The 16,649-nt window shown below is 43.7% G+C and overlaps 1 protein-coding gene across 2 annotated transcripts in view; it reads left to right on the top strand.

Moving 5' to 3' along the window:
- Nucleotides 1–16,310, top strand: part of TDRP (testis development related protein) — a 38,769-nt gene extending 22,459 nt beyond the window's left edge. The window contains exons 2-4 of one of the 2 annotated variants that reach the window (XM_056856547.1): nt 670–729; nt 12,640–12,743; nt 15,730–16,310. In XM_056856547.1, coding sequence (XP_056712525.1) covers nt 670–729; nt 12,640–12,743; nt 15,730–16,075 — 510 coding nt within the window. In that variant the 3' untranslated portion in view covers nt 16,076–16,310. The remainder of the gene's footprint in view (nt 1–669; nt 730–12,639; nt 12,744–15,729) is intronic. The other variant, XM_056856548.1, reaches the window with a different exon arrangement.
- The last annotated feature ends 339 nt before the right edge of the window (nt 16,311–16,649 follow it).

Raw genomic sequence — 16,649 nt, 5'->3', positions numbered from 1 at the left:
AATGGAGGGCAAATGGGTGCCCATAAAATTTGCCCCCTTGACTAAAACATAAATAAACTTGGGGTTTCTTGTAAGAAGAGGCACCAGCAGCTAAGCTGAAAAATTGGTGCCTCTGTCTTGAAAAACAGCCCCCCGCTAGCACCCTGCAAAGGTTTCCCATTGATTAACATGGAGGTATTCCCTTTTAAAGGAAATGGATCTATGAGGCATGGGGAAAGCTGAAAAAGGCAAAAATATTTGACTTTTTTTTTTCAGATTTCAGCTTTTCAGCTTTGTTTAGATGACACCTTTTTTTCTCAGTTCAGCATATCAGTATGCACACCCCAGTGGCTATGGCAAACTACCTCTGAACGTCTCTTGCATTGATAACCCCTCAGAGTTGCCATAAGTCAGCTGTGACTTGATGGCACTTTCCACCAGCAATCTGTTTCAGATCAGATCAGATAATTTATTGCGATCATTGACCAGTATTACAAAGTTAAAACACTGTACCAATCTGTTTTGAATCTGAGTGAGAAAGGCATATTATACATTCACTAAATAAATGGAGAAATATAAATGATAAATAATTTGGTAAAACATATTTAGCATTCTTACTGCTTCTTAGTCATAACAGGGATTTTATGTACTTTCTGAAAGTATTCAAGCTGACTACATTTTTTTTTTCAGAGCAAGGATCCATTTCTTCATGATGAAGTTTCATCCTCCGTTTCACAACTTTCAACAAAGGTACACATTAATTTTTAGGTGTTTCATATAATCTCTTTTCTGGATGTTTCCAATGTACTACACTTTTGTTCATTAGCGGCTGAAAACAATGTGCTTTTATTCTCATTGACCCCACTTAGTTATCTTGCAGTTGCAATTGCATGATTTTGTGCTTTGTGCTTCATGCATTCACGTAGTTTAATATATGTAAAATGTTTGCTGATGTTCTTTAAAATGAAAATGTATAGAATATGGACAGATTAAGTTTCTGTTTATTTTTATGGCTATACTACATTTGACTCTGGGAGTTTAGTGCTTTCAAAAAAGAAGTTTAGTTTAAATAACAGGCACGTGGGGCCAGTTGAGATCAGGACTTTCAACATGGGGGATGGTGTTCAGTGTTTAACCTTTCTCTTTAGGATATTTTCTTGGCCTGAAACGGCCTACAGAGCTTTTATTTGCCCCATGATAAGAATTTACAGGAAACATACATTGTCTGTTTATTTGCTCTAATAGGTTTTTTCAGGTTGAGAAAAAGGTATAAGATGGAAGGGTTAAGTCCTCCTTTCCCCAAACTAAGATTCCATTTCTTTGTTTATTCTAAGGGCCACTTTCTAGTGTTTTCTTCTATTGAACATCAAGTGGTCACTTTGAAGTCCACTCCAGGCTGCAGCATACACCATTTCCATGCCCACCAAAGTTCATCTTAGAGTTTCTTCCAGCAACAGTTTCCATTGCCTCCTCTCCCCAACTGTTTTTTAAGTTTTAAGCAAGGTGCTTTTAAAAAACAGGTTTAGGAATTCACCCTGTAAGCCACCAAAAGGTCAAGGAATATCTCCCATTCTTTCCTACTTCCTGTCACCAATGCACAGATTCTTTTAAAACGGAATCAGCCATGTTATCCCCAGGCGTTCTTGATGTAATGTATGTTTCTGCTTTTGTTCAGTGGTATGAGTTAGGTTTTTTTTTTTAAGGATGTTTGTATTCAGTTGTTATTCTGAAATGCTGCCAGTTTTCCCCGGATGAAGACCAGACAAGGAAAATAATATTTTGGGGAAATAGCTTCAGGAGAAAATAAAGTCAAGCAATCTTAAAAGGAACAAATAATCAGTTTTTCACTGTTGAAGCTCCTTTCTCCGACAGTTGTACAGACAAGTTGTAAAAATGATTCTGACAGAAATTAGTGTGTCACCATGGAAATTGCATTCAGTGTACTAATCCCAATGGCCAAGGATATACCCTCTTCCATATGCAAGATATACAGTCTGCGCATAACAATATAGGAAACATGGCTATTGGGTATTAGGTAAAGCATGGTATATTTTTCTAGCCAATATAATTTGACTCTTGCAGCAGAAGGCTTTTCAAGCATTCGAAAGTGCTTCCTGTGTGACTCAGAATTAACTACTTCATGACTAGGGTTGCCAACCTCCAAGTGGGTATTCAAAAAAGAAAACTCATACCAACAAGTGGGTATGACAGAAAAAAGGCGCTAATTGCATATGACATAGAAGTATCAAGCAATATCCAATACAATAATTGCTAAACTATTTATAAGAACAATGCAAAGATGCAAGGCAATGTATACAATACAAGCAATGTAGAACTAATCCAAATAGGAATCAGTGATAAAGGTAAGACAAATCACAATGTCAATGCAGTAATGGTACAATACTTCTTGAGTCCAAGAGAATAAAGACAGTCTTATCATAAGTACAGAATAAAGATAGTCTTATCATAAGTACAGACAAGCCAGGAAATTCTTCATAGATCCAAAAGCCAGGAAAAATGGGACTCCGGTATTAGTCCCCATTTCGTGTCATGCTTCTTCAATTTCTGGCCAAATTCTGGCAGCTTTTTAGTAGTGAGATTCTCTACTAATAATTCGCCATCTACTAGCTACACTTTGCTACACAGGGTATACTCCTAATTCCTGGAACATATGTTCTGAGGAATATGAATCTACTTCTACTGGCACGGAGTTGCCAGTTTTGCTGTCAAAAACAACAACATTGCTGTGCCAACCTCTCTGTTTTCAAAAAAAAAAACTTTTAAAAGGCTTTTTAAAGCCTTTTGGCAGCCCGGGAACAGCTTTGGAGGCGCCGCAGCAGCACCTCGGCCACGCCGTCCCCAGACTCCAGAGGCTCAGGAATGGGCTGCCCTTTATTATTAATTTAAAACATTTATTCCACTTCGTCTGGAGGAAATGACTGCTTTGGAACGTAGGCTGCATGGCATTATACCCTACAGAGGCCCTTCCCCTCCCTAAACCCCACTCTCCCAGGCTCCACCCTCAAATCTCCAGGTATTATTAGAGTTGCCAACTCTGTTCATTACAAATGCCCTGGAATCTATAGGCCAGTGGTAGCGAACCTATGGCACGCGTGCCAGAGGGGGCACGCACGCGCGCCATCACCCCAGCACAGAAAAGCAGCCCCAGCAGCAGCATCAGGAGAGGTGGCGTGAGGGATCCCCCAAGCCGCCTCATGGTGGCGACCCCTGCCCGCAGCCCCTGCTCTTGCACCGGGCAGCCTCTCTCCCTCTTTTGGCAGCCACGAGGAGAGGGGTGGGGAGAAAGATGAGCTCCCCGGGTCCTCTCGCCGTCGCCGGGGTGCCTGCGAGCTTCCCTCTCTCTCCCCTCAGGGGTGCAGGGCGACCTTGCTGCAGCCGCCCCTCAGGCGCCAGGACTGGCCAGGATGGCTGGCGGCGTGTCCGGGCTCTCCTTGAGCGGGAGCCGCCACGCCGCTCCTGCTTTGCGCCGCCAGCGTCTGTCCCGCACGGTGCAAGCGGCGGCGAGACTGGAGCTGGCTCCGGCTGCCTGCACCAGCCCTGCCCTCGGAGGAGGAGTCCCACCGGGGCAACCTCCGCCCTCGCTTCTCACCCAGAACTGCTGCTGCTTGCCCGGCCTGGCCAACTTCCCCGAGGCTACAGTAAGTGGGCGATCCTGAGGTAACATGGCGACGTCGCCTTGCTTTCCCGCCGTTGCAGGGATTCCTCCCCTGGTACGATTGCCAAAGATAGGACTTTTTGGAGGACTTTGATTCATAGGCACGTAACACACACACACACGATTGCCAACCTCCAGTTGGGACCTGGGAATCTCCCGGGATTACAACCGACCGCCGCTCTACACAGATCAGTTCCCTCCCCAAACTCCGCTGTCCCCCAGATCTCCAGGAATTTCCCAGCCTGGAGTTAGCAACCGTATTCAGGGTAAATTGCCGTGTTGGCACTTTGCGATAAATAAGTGGGGTTTGGGTTGCAGTTTGGGCACTCGGTCTCTAAAAGGTTCGCCATCACTGCTATAGGCAGACTTTAAAGCTAAGCATAGTACATGTTCTGTCCCTAAATGACAGTGTAATAAACTTAGGAATCTTAGTGAAAGAAGAGACCAATCAGTCTGAATCTCGTGCTGGGTACCTATCAGTATCAAAAACTGAGAAACCCAGTGATCTAGGGATTCATCCTTCAGGAACACCTTACTGAAGTTAATTCTATCAGATTGTGCTCTGATGCCCTGTGAGCATTGTGAAGCAAGGAATATTTGGGCATGTTTCGCCCACTGGATAGCTGATACCTTTTTGCCAATGAAACTGGGTACTGATAGGAAGCCGATCTTGGTAACAGACCTCCTCACAATTTCTCTTTTATCAGGGACTAATAGGCAAGCCTGTTTTTCTACCTTGACATTACTTCTTTCCCCCAAATGCTTACAGAATAGCCTTACTGGTTTTTCAACATCAAAGTATACTTGCTTCCTCCTTCCTTTGCTCTGCTTCATGTAACCTTTGACACTGAAAGAATGTAACAAACACCTTTTTGTGGTCCAGAGGTTGCTAGCAAAAGAGCCTGGATTGGTTAGTTGTACATACGTTTAAATTGCTATTGTGTAAAGCAGTGTGGATTTCCTCAGAAACTATCCGGTTTCCAGCGTGACACTCACCAGGGAAAGAAGACTATCTTCTTATCTGGTCAACTTCTGGGGGTGGTGTTGTGATAGGAACTGCTGTGGGGAGATATGTTAAACTAAGGATAAAAGGAACGACATGAGGGGAAGGAGTTTACTAGTAACTAGTAGTAATCTACTAGTAACTAGTAGAGCTGTTGCAATAATATAATAGTTCTGAATTCAGAAGAAAAATAGGTGCTTTTGCAGCATCTGGACATTTATGAACCCCGAATTCTAAGTATGCTGGTAAAGTCATTTACATTTAGGAAGAGAACTTGAATTGTGGACTAAATATCTGTTCTTAGTAATAATATTTCTATTTCATATGTTCTTCCAGATGCTACTTTTAATAATTTTCCACAATGTGTTTTCTTTTATTTCATTTCCACTAAAAGACATATTCTTAAGACACGTTGATCTGACATGAAATAGTCAGTTAGAATCGTTTTGGGTTTTATTTGAGCAGAAAAATGTGTTAGTTTTCTGTACATTTAGTCATTATTTTTGGCAGGACAAGACCGTGACCAAGAGGCACAAAGCAGTTGAGATGTGGAAGTTGCTTGTTCTGCTCACTCAGCCATAGGCAGGTGGCTTCCTTACTGGATCATCTGTGTGCATAATAGTGTTGGGATGATGGAGCTGATACCCAATCAAATAATGTTTAGTTATGCCATTTTTAAAATACATCTGGGCTAGCTACAGTCCTGGGTAAAAACGGGAGTACTATGCTTGCCTTAATCAATAAATATCAGTGGGTTTCAAGGATAGACAAATAACATCTGAAACAATTATTCTTTTTTTTTCTTTTTTTTAGAAAAAACGTAACATGGTGCCTCTCCAAAAACCTTCTCCAGGTGGCTTACAGTTAAAACAAAACCATTAAAACAACCATTAAAAACAGATCAGGTATTCAGTGATTATAAGCCTTTATACCAGTAGTGTCAAACATACGGCCTTGCAGGCCGAATCCAGCCCCTTGAGAGCTCTTATCTGACCTGCGAGCCAGCCACGGCAGCCACCGCTACCCCACTGTTGATCTGGGCTGGTCAGGCATGGCGAAGCCCGATCAAGTGATGTTTATATCATATCCGACCCTTATAACAAATGAATTCGGCACCCTGCTTTAATGATAAGGAATTTAATAATACAGTGATTGTAATACTTAGAAACTCTCTTTATTCCATGTTAAAAGTGTTAATCTTTTTCTTCACTGCTCCTAACTCATGTTATTTTAGTTCAGTATCAGTGGAAATTTCATTAATAAAATTGCTGTATTGTTACTGAACCAATCCTTATTAAAAACAGAAACATCAGGAAAGCCTTTTCTCTATGTATATGATCATCATTTATTTTTAGGACACAATATTATAAAACCATATTCAGGTTGCAGTTACATACATATGATGAGTTGTAAGGGATAGTCCTGTACTTAATGTCTACTACAGAGAAGACTGGGACTTTTGTTGTAACTGCAACATGTAGTAACTGCAACTCTGTAGTAATGTCTACTACAGAGAAGACTTGGACTTTTGTTGTTTCCAGGGACTCTAAGCCTAAGCTAGCCAAACATTAAACAACATGCACTGTAGCAAGGCTGCACTGTGGTATAAATTGTTCGTTCGGCACCCTTGGACAACCTTGCTATTGATGGTGTTTATGTCTGTAGAGCTTTTCTGAACCTTCGTTGGATATTAGCCAGGCTTGGAAGGAAAGTGGTTCTTGCTAAAGAAGCCTTTGATTTCTGCTTAGAATTAGAGGGTATATTTAGGACGTGAACACGAATTTTGTATAGTAAGGGCAATCCAATTAAACTCATCAATTTCAACAGAAGAGAGAATAAGCATTAATTCCCTCTTTGAGATTATTAGGATTTGCTTAATTTTGGTTGGATCAAGTCTTACGAGTTGTTATATCAATATATTAACAGTATCATAATGTTGTATTCATATTCATTTATCTGAAATAACTATCACCCAGTAACTAATGAAGTACAATACATTCTATCAAAATGTTTTAAAAGGGTGGAAGTGGGTAGAAATTTCTAAGACTTTTGGACTGGATGACTCTGGTGGTCTCTTCCAACTCTATGGTCATTTATGCATGGTTAGTATGTCCCTGGTTCATCCCTGTCTTGTCTCACACTTTTATATCCCGGGATTGGAAAACCTTGTGCATGGGTGTTGCTTGTAGTTAAGAAAGTTCTCATGAGCACAGCAAAATCGCAATAGAATTCAGGAAATGCCTGAGTCCCCGCCCCTTTAAACGCTGCATTATCATTGGCAGTAGTCCTCACCCTTACACAAACGTCACCCCGTCACCCTCTTCCCCCTTTCCTCCCATGAGTGGCCATCTCACAACCCTTCTCGCAAAATGGAGTACCGTATATACCCGTGGATAAGCCGACCCGCGTATAAGCCGAGGGTTGGCTTATAACCCCTCCCCCCCCCGCAGGCTTACCTTTTCCAGGTGTGCAGGCAGGCGGCGGCGCCCCCCCCCCCGTGGCCCAGGAGGCCCCGCAGGCCGCTCCAGGCCCGGCGAAGGCGGCGGCGGGCGCTCCTGGCCAAGGGGAGCCGGGCGCGCCCAGCGGCGGCAGAGGCGCGGCCTTCCCTCGGCCACAGGAGGCCCTTCCAGGGCGCTCCTGGCCGAGGGGAGCCGGGCGTGCCCAGCGGCGGCGGAGGCGCGGCCTTCCCTCGGCCACAGGTGGCCCCTCCAGGGTGCTCCTGGCCAAGGGGAGCCGGGTGCGCCCAGCAGCGGCGGAGGCACGGCCTTCCCTCGGCCACAGGAGGCCCTTCCAGGGCGCTCCTGGCCAAGGGGAGCCGGTTGTGCCCGGCAGCGGCGAAGGCGCGGCCTTCCCTCAGCCACAGGAGGCCCTTCCAGGGCGCTTCTGGCCGGGGGGAGCCGGGTGCACCCGGCGGCGGCGGAGGCGCGGCCTTCCCTCGGCCACAGGAGGCCCTTCCAGGGCGCTCCTGGCCAAGGGGAGCCGGGCGCGCCCAGCGGCAGCGGAGGCGCGGCCTTCCCTCGGCCACAGGAGGCCCTTCCAGGGCGCTCCTGGCTGGGGGGAGCCGGGCATGCCCGGCGGCGGCGGAGGCGCGGCCTTCCCTCGGCCACAGGAGGCCCCTCCAGGGCGCTCCTGGCCAAGGGGAGCCGGTTGTGCCCGGCAGTGGCGAAGGCGCGGCCTTCCCTCAGCCACAGGAGGCCCTTCCAGGGCGCTCCTGGCCAAGGGGAGCCGGGTGCGCCCGGCAGCGGCGGAGGCGCGGCCTTCCCTCGGCCACAGGAGGCTCCTCCAGGGCGCTCCTGGCCGGGGGGAACCGGGCGCGCCCGGCGGCGATGGCGGCGGCGGTGGTAAGTTCCCCCCTCCCTCTTCCCTCCCTCCTCTACCGTATTGACCCGCATATAAGCAGAGGCTGGCTTTTTCAGCCCTTTTTTGGGGCTGAAAAACTCGGCTTATACGCGAGTATATACGGTAGTAACTTGCATCCGCAAAAGTAAAAGAGTGTGTGTGAATTGAACACAGCAGAGACTGAATGGAATAAACTGGCAAAATCTCTGTGAATTGCGCAGAGGAAAAGAGGGGTGGAAACTTTGTTGAACGCACGCAGCAGAGACTCACTAAAAAGAAACCTCCTTCTCTGTGCTCCCTCACCACATCCAAATGGGGGGGGGATGTATGATCCTAGCCTCCGTTGTCTCTCTCTGTGATTTTTAATAATTTTTTTGGCGATTTGATGAAATATCAATATACTATCAGAGCAGCAGAAAAAAAATAAAACAATGCAGCGAGGGGACACAGAGAAGGAGCCAACCACAGCCGCCTCCATCTTCGATATGGCTTCCTGGGGCATTGCAGAGGGGATGGCTGCAGGCTGGCTGAAGGAGGAGTTGGAGGAGGTGTTGGAGAAGGGGGGTATGTCGGGATGTGGGAAGATCGACCCGCGGCTGAACTATGAAGCTCCTAAGATCTGAGATAAGCTCGGAAGAAAGGTTATTTTCAGAATAAAACAGGGCTTGGAAAACCCAGGGAAATTGCAGAACGAAAGTGAGCTGAGGGGAACGTCATCCACAATCCCCGCAGAGAACCGAAACAATTGCAGGAGAATCAGGAGACAAACCAACCATGCATAAATGACCTATGATTCTATGATATATTCTGATTGTAAAAGTGGCCCTTTATGCATGGGTTGTTTCCATCACCATCAAGCCTCGAGTTCTTCGGGGCTTTGTTTTCATTATGCATGTATTTTCCAACCTTTAGAAGTCACCTCTCTCTCCCCTCATGTTTCCCCCACATTTTGTAGAAGCTGTTTTACCACGAGTTTAATATCTGTCTTGATCCCAAAGTGAAAACTGGTCCTGTGCATACTTGTCAATTCGGGGTATTCTCCCCATGCACATTCTCACTTCTTCCTCCCACTTGTCTTTCCCCCTCATCCAACCCCTCTCCTCGAAGCTGGAATACTATGAGGCTACTTATTGGTCAAGTTTCACAGCGAGTACTAGTCAGTTTCAGACTTCAGCCTGATCCAACATTTTTTTTTTTTTTTTGGTTTGTGACTAGTGAGAATGCTGAAATAATCACAAACAACCTATGTGGCTGCTTTTTGGTCAGTTTTACAGTGAGTTGGGTCAGTTTCAGACCCCTGTGCAGAATTATTTGAGACTTAGACTGCAAATACTGTGTATCGAGAGCAGCATACCCAACAGAAACAGCCTATGCATAAAAAGCCTATGACAGAATTGCTAGTTTAATCCATGTTAAGTGGATTGAGTTTAGCAAATTAAGCAAAAGGCACTGGTTGGTTCATTGCACCTGAAACTTTCAGCTGGAGATTCCAGGGATTGAACTTGGGACCTTCTGTGTGCAAAGCAAATGTTCTACCACAGAGCCGAACCCCTTCCCCTCTTTTTTATGACACTGGAAGAGAAGACAGAATTCATATAGAGATGAAAGGCTCACAAAAGTTGAATGAAATTTGAAATAAAATGGAACTAAACAAACATATATTACAGTGCTAAGCAGAGTTATACTCATAAGTTTAACTCTGTTTAGGATTGCACTGTGAGTCTTTTCCTTTCATCCGTTAATTATTACCTGCCAAATAAGTAGTTCTGTCAACTTAGGAAGCGCATTTGGACACAGGCAGATTGTTATCACTATTTTTTTCAGTGTCATTTTACATCATACATTCAAACAGAGCTTTCCCTTACGTTTTCCATTTTGTACATTGAAGCTGTTTTTGTGTGTAAACTTTAATTGTCTTTTTTGGGGAGCAAAACCATGTCAATTTCTGATTAGCCTTAATTGATTCATTTACTGGTATGATAGAGACAATGATTTTGTATCAGTAGAAATCACATTATGGCCCACTTTTGATAAAAATAGAACTTCCTTTTCTTTAAAAATCCATTATTGTTAAAATATTCATGGCATTCATTTATCGTTCTCACTTTCCCAAATTCCCATCCCATGCCTTATATTCCTGCTTCTTGCTGCATAGTGTGATTTTTTCCCAAACAAATGCAAACATTTTCATTTTAGTTGTAGTACATATTGTAGTTTGAATGGTCTCCTTTTCCCAGCTGACTTTTCCCCCCCAGCACTGATGGTCTTTTTACTATTTAAGGGCCTGGCAGAATTCCTGAGTTCTGACTTCACTAACACTGTACTACTAACACAAGTAGATTCAATATTGTAATCCTACTCTGTTTTCCTTTAACGATGACATATAGCTGTTCATATTCACTTTCTGGCTTCTGTTCAGTTCCACATGAGACTGTGCAGGTGTAGGCACAGGCCAGCCGCAAAGATGAAGATTCTAAAGCTTTCTGGAAGAATCTTACTACTAGGAGCGCTTCTCCTCCCATCTGTCCCACATTGGAGTTTTCCCACCCAAATGGGCACATGACAGAAGTGGAGAGAACACTCCTCTTTTAGTTCTGTCTTCATCACCGTGGAAGGAGGACACATGCTGAAGCTTTATTAAGATCTTCAGAACAGCTAGTTGGTAAAATCCTAACAATAGCTCTTTTCAAAAAATGAAAGGAGTGTGGGACAAAAATGGTCCAGATTAGAGCAGTAGCCAAACTCAGAGCAGACCACACCAGGTACATTCTGATAGCACCTTTCTAGCCCTGCCAATTCTGGCTCCTAATCCTCTTGGACCTGTCTAACAGCGCTTATATCCCACTCCTGCAGGTAGAGGACCTCCTTCAGTTGGGCCCTGTCTAATTTCACAATGTCATGTCACTGCACCTAATGGCCTGGAGGGTGGGATTTCAGGGCTCTGGCCATCCAGAGTATCTCAAGTCTTAACTGCAGCCCATAACCCATCAACTTGCAGGTCATACATGTGGAGGAGGTTTACCCTCTGGGCATCTGAACAGGGGATATCACCAGAATCTTGCATGCTGACTGATATCTTCATTTACCTATTATCCCTGAAGGATTCTGGTTTGATGGTGTCGTCTATTAAGGTGCGCCTAGCTGTGATATTAGCATTCCATGTGGGGTTTGCAGGTTCCACTGTGCTTTTGAACAGTGTTTCTAAAAGGTTTGTAGAACCTCCATTCACTGGTGTCCCCTCCAGTACCCCAGTGGAGTTTATCCTTGGTTCTGTCATCACTGCTATAAAAACCTTTTGAACCCATGGCCACATGTGACTCATCATTCCTTTCATATAAGACAGCTTTTCTGGTTGTTATAACATCTGCCTGCAGGGTGGGAGAATTACGGGCTTTGTGGTGTGACCCTCCTTTCATAAGGTATCAGCAGACAAAGTGGTACTTAGACCAAACCATACATTCCTCCCCAAGGTGTAGTCAGCCTTCCACCTTTCACAGGACTCCACCCTGCGTTTTCCCTTCCCCATCCTCAGAAGTTGAAACGAGTCTCCATACACTCAATGTTAGAAGGGACCTGTTTTTCTGTTTGCAGTGGACATAAGACTTCTGAGATTAACATTTATTCGTATGTCTCACTGGCCCCAATAAGTGTCAAGTGTCTTCACCCCAGAAACAGTCATGTCGGGTGGTGTGGGCTGTTAAACATGTGTACTCTAGGACTGAGGTCCCATATCCGTTCCCCGTGACGGCTCATTCCACTAGAGCAAATGCTTCTTTGGCAGCTGTTGTGCGCAAGGTCTCCACCTCTGAAGTTTACAGGGCAGCAGCTTGGTCCACATCCTTCACCTTTATGAAACATTACTCAATAGACGTTGATTCCAGGAATGAAGCAGCTGTGGGGAAAGCAGCATTACACTGTTTATTCCGCTGCTCGTCCCACATCCTCCTCCTCGACATCAGGTAAACTTGCTATTCTCCCATGTGGGACTGCACAGAAGCCACAAAGATGAAAACAGGATTGGACTTACCTGTAACTGTTGTTCATCTAATGGTCTTGTGTGCAGGCACACATCCCTCCCTCTTTTCCCCGCTGTGGGCTTCTTCCCAAGGAGTTCACACGTGGATTCATAGTTGTGAAGGGTGGGTTGATAGAAGGAGCGCTCTCACTGTTTAGGTACAAGTCGGTTTAGGTGGGAAGCAACGTAAGCCGAGGGGAGGGGGAGCACTCCTAGCACTGTAGAAAGTACTAGGAAGTGAAGAAGTTTCATCTGCGTGGCTGGCCTGCACATGTGCAGTCCCCATATGTGCCCGCACAGAAGGCCACTCAATGAAAAACAGTTACAGGTAAGTGCAACCCTGTTTTTTCATTTATAAACTACTTAAGTATGATTGGCTGTGCTCAGCAAGTTCCATTCTGCTCTATTCTCCTTCACCAAAGGACATTGCCAAAGGTGGAATGGACGCGCCTGTGGAGAACATGTGCTGTAACTACATGATATTCCCTATTATAGTTTTAATATAATGTGGGATCTCTGTTAACCCCTCACTGTTACCTGTTTTATTTGGCTGGAATGTAAGATCATTACATATATTAGAATGCATGGTCATCTATTTTACATACATAAATTTATTTATTTGTATAGGTTCAAGGAGCAGGTTTTCGGGGCTGGAAGGAAGTAACCTCTGTATTCAATAAGGATGATGAGCAGCAGTTGCTAACAGGATGTAAATCTCCAAAATCTAAAGGGTATGTTATGGTGGGAAATGAGAAATTTAATAAATTGCACACATGACAAAGTTGGAAGAAAAGTTAAAGCTAGAATCAAAATCACCACAGGACAAGGGGGAAAGCCATTATAATTCCAGATAATGAAACAGTTCTTACATTTTAACACATTGTGTTTTATTGCTGTTCAGATTTACAATTCCAGATTGAACTAAAATGGAGTCAGATTTTTAAAAAGACAACCCACACAGATCTCTAGCCAGTACAGTACAGTCTTCCCCAACCTTGTGATTGGAAATGCTACATGTTTTGTTTCATGTTTACATAAGCAAAAGTACATATAATGGCCTATGGGGAGATAGTCATCACATCCAACAACTCCAGTTCCCCAAAACAGAATATCTGTACCTTTACCTATAATCTGACTAGCAATGTGTATATAGAGATTTATGGCTTTGGTATCTGTCTTTAATTCATACTATTTTGATTTCTTTTGGATTTGTTAATTCAGCATGTAGCCCCTTTAAACGCTAGCAAAATACGATACAAATTCAATAAGTCACCATTTATGTGTTTATCCTTAAATGTAAAATATTTATGACCTGCGCTGTCAGCACAAAGGCTCCCAGCTTCCAGTCATAATTATTAAAAACAATATTACCAAATGACATCATCAACCAGAACAAGCAGCAGCACAGTTGGGTTGTCACAGGTAGGTGGCCAGATGGAATGATTCACACTTAGAAATGTATGGATCCAGTGGGTTTCCAGAATGATCTGGTGGATTTTGAAAGCCACTATAGTATCTCCAATGAAGCTGTAGCTGTTAACCTGGAATGGCAGATTATGTGGAGCCAAAAACATCGTCATTATTACTGCAGCATCCTCTGGTTTATTGAGGAGTGGTGCGAAATGAAAAGGGTTAGAAAGACATCTTGAGGAGTGTTGATAGAAGAATCAGGCCAGATCAGACACAACATACCCTAGAGCCAATTTGCACAGCTATCGCTCTCTTGAGTACCTTGCCAAAAAAGGAGGAACTTGGTACAAGCCAATAATTGTTCAAATAACTCAAGGGAGAAATAAAAGGGCCACACCAGTCACAGGAGATAAAAAATAAGGCTAAGGCCGATGGTGCAAAATAAGGTAAAATATTTTTATTACTCAGTTAAAATTCCCTATGCATTTCGCTCAAGGGGCTTCTTGAGGGGAATTTTAACTAATACAATATATTTTACCTTATTTTGTACCATTGGCCTTGGCCTTATTTTTTTATCTCAAATAACCCAGGTCCTTGATGGCTTTGAGAAGGGCTTTACAACTTCATTCTTCTAGACAGACAAGGCTTTTCCATTCCTGAATGAGGCATTCACTGTTCCTTGTACGGGAACTGGATAGACTTCTCCAACTAGTTGTAATAAGTCACAACAAGCAAGGATAGAGCATTGGCGTGGTTGGTCATACTCTTCCAAGTGACTGGTCTGAATCCCCATGCTGTGCTGACTGAGATTCATTCAGCAAGCTCAGCTAGTCTAGGATCAGATTACATTCTGAGATTGTTCTGCAAAAATAGTGGTCCCCAGGTCATAGTGGACATGATTAATTTTATCCTTGGGATGTGTAGCAAATAAATTATGATGAGCCTCTAACTGAGTTAACATCCATGGGGCTGGATAAAAAAGCCAGTCAAACCTGAGAATAGCTTAGTCAGATGAGTTTGTGCAAATGCAGTGGAGACAGAGAAAGTACAAATGCTTTGCTGCTATCACCACCACAGAGTAAGTACAAAAATGTCTGATAGCATTCATTCTCAGTTATCCTCCTTTTATGCTCAAGCAGAAGTTAAGCCTTTTCATTGTTCCAAGGAGCTCAGTAAAGAAATAAAATCGTCTCTATATGATGATAGTGAACATCTACGAAGTCATTGTGACAACTGTTAGGCATCTCTGAATTCCACAGGTCAACCAGAGTTTTGATGGGCATGCTGTTCAGTATAAGATGCTGAAAGGGCCATCAGAAATCCAATTTTACCCATCAGTCTTTGGGGCTGAACCAACCATTGGTGTACTATGGACCCCTGAAGGGAGAGATCTATCCTGGCCTTTTCACCCTGCAATGACTCAGTGATATATGACAGGGGTTAGTGTCCCCTGAAAAGATTATTTTATGGCAGACTGACATGACTGTCAGGATATTGTTAGCTGAGAGATGAACCACAATGAGTGACAGATATTATGACCCTCTTTGCATTACTTGGTTTATCCCCTTGCCACCATCATATCTTCCGGTAAATAACTTACGGTTGCATTCTGCTTCTCCCACATATCTGAGGGCCAAACTAGACATGAAGGTATTCTCATGGTTGCCACGAGGATGGTGCTATCATTTTAAATTAAATTTAAAATGCTGCAAGGGCTGAGTGTTGTCCACCTTCTATGCCTTATTATTCCAAAATGGGTGCCCCCATGGCTGTTTCAGTACTTGAAAAGACATGAGGGGTAACAAGAGCACCACGCTGCAGGCCTGATCAAGATTGGACCCTCATGACATTTTTAAGTAATTTAAAATGGCACAGTGTCCTTGTGGCAGATACAAGGATGCCCTGATGTCTAGTTTGGCCTTGAATCTAAGGCACATTTCAACAACAAAATAAACCACTCAATCCCAGTAGAAGAGGATCCATTCTCAATGGGACCCTAACATTACCCAGGATGGATCTTACCTGTTCTCACTCTGTCCCTCTAGTCTCTCGTCCTTGGTAACAGTCCATAACCAAACACTGAAGAAACAATGGTAAACTAAAATATGCCCACACAAAAACTGGCCCTACCCTCTTTTATTCCCCAGTGATGATTCAGAGCGGTGATTTATAGTAATAAGATTTGACCAGTTATACGAGAACAATGTCAAATGTTAGTCTCCTGACATTCCTATGTTGAGTAAAATATTTTTAAACATTTCTGTTGAAACAGGCATTCAGATAACAACGTTTTTCTTCGTTCTCTAGAGCAAGTTTAAAATTAAAAGAGGACATGAAGTCAGAAAAGAAACCTGGATTTTGGGACAATTTGATGATCAAACAGAACATCCAGTCAAGGAAACCAGATGAAATTGAAGGCTGGGAGCCTCCGCAGATTCCTGCCAGTGACCACCTCAGCGATGCAGGAGATACTTTAAGTGACTATTCGTCTTGGTCTGGCTGGGAAGATGAAACCAAAGGCTCCACAAAATACACAAACCTGGCAAGCTCGGCTAACAGTTCAAGGTGGAGTATCAAATCTGCAGGAAGATTGGTTAGCATTAGGCGACAGAGCAAAGGTAATCTGACTGATAACTGGGAAGAGCTAGAATGATACACAGAATGTGTAACGTTCTGTACATTTATGATGGGCAACATGATTCATGTATGTCTTCAAACCAAAATCAAATCTGCTTAATATTGCACCTTTTTACAGAGCTATTGTTCACTTTACTATAAATGCCCTGGTACTTTGGTTTTCCACACTGAACAAAGCACCTGATTTGTGCCTCTATTTCACTCAGTTGTACTGGATAGTATCTTGTTTTGCTCTTTTTAAAAATAGTGAATGTATACACCAGTTGAATATTCAACTGCCTTACATAAGGACTTCATTACTCTGAAGTTCTGGGTTTCCTAATGTTTGGATATCATAAATGTGTACTTTGAATGCTGTTCTTGTTAAGTAGCTGTGCTAATTTGCATCTCATCACAGCAGAATATCAGCTTCATACATTGTTTTTCTTAGCCACAAAAGCAGGATTCTCAGGCTAGAGCATCAGAAATACCGCATTTTCCAAAATACTGAATCATACATGAGGTGTGAAAGCTGTGCACTCACATGCTCCTCTTGTTCTGTTAGAAAGTGTTTAGAGATAAGTTAAACCAGGCTTCCACATATTATGTTG

The sequence above is a fragment of the Euleptes europaea genome, chromosome 10 (assembly GCF_029931775.1).
Source record: "Euleptes europaea isolate rEulEur1 chromosome 10, rEulEur1.hap1, whole genome shotgun sequence".
Lineage (NCBI taxonomy): Eukaryota > Metazoa > Chordata > Lepidosauria > Squamata > Sphaerodactylidae > Euleptes > Euleptes europaea.
This window is presented reverse-complemented; position numbering and strand designations above follow the sequence as displayed.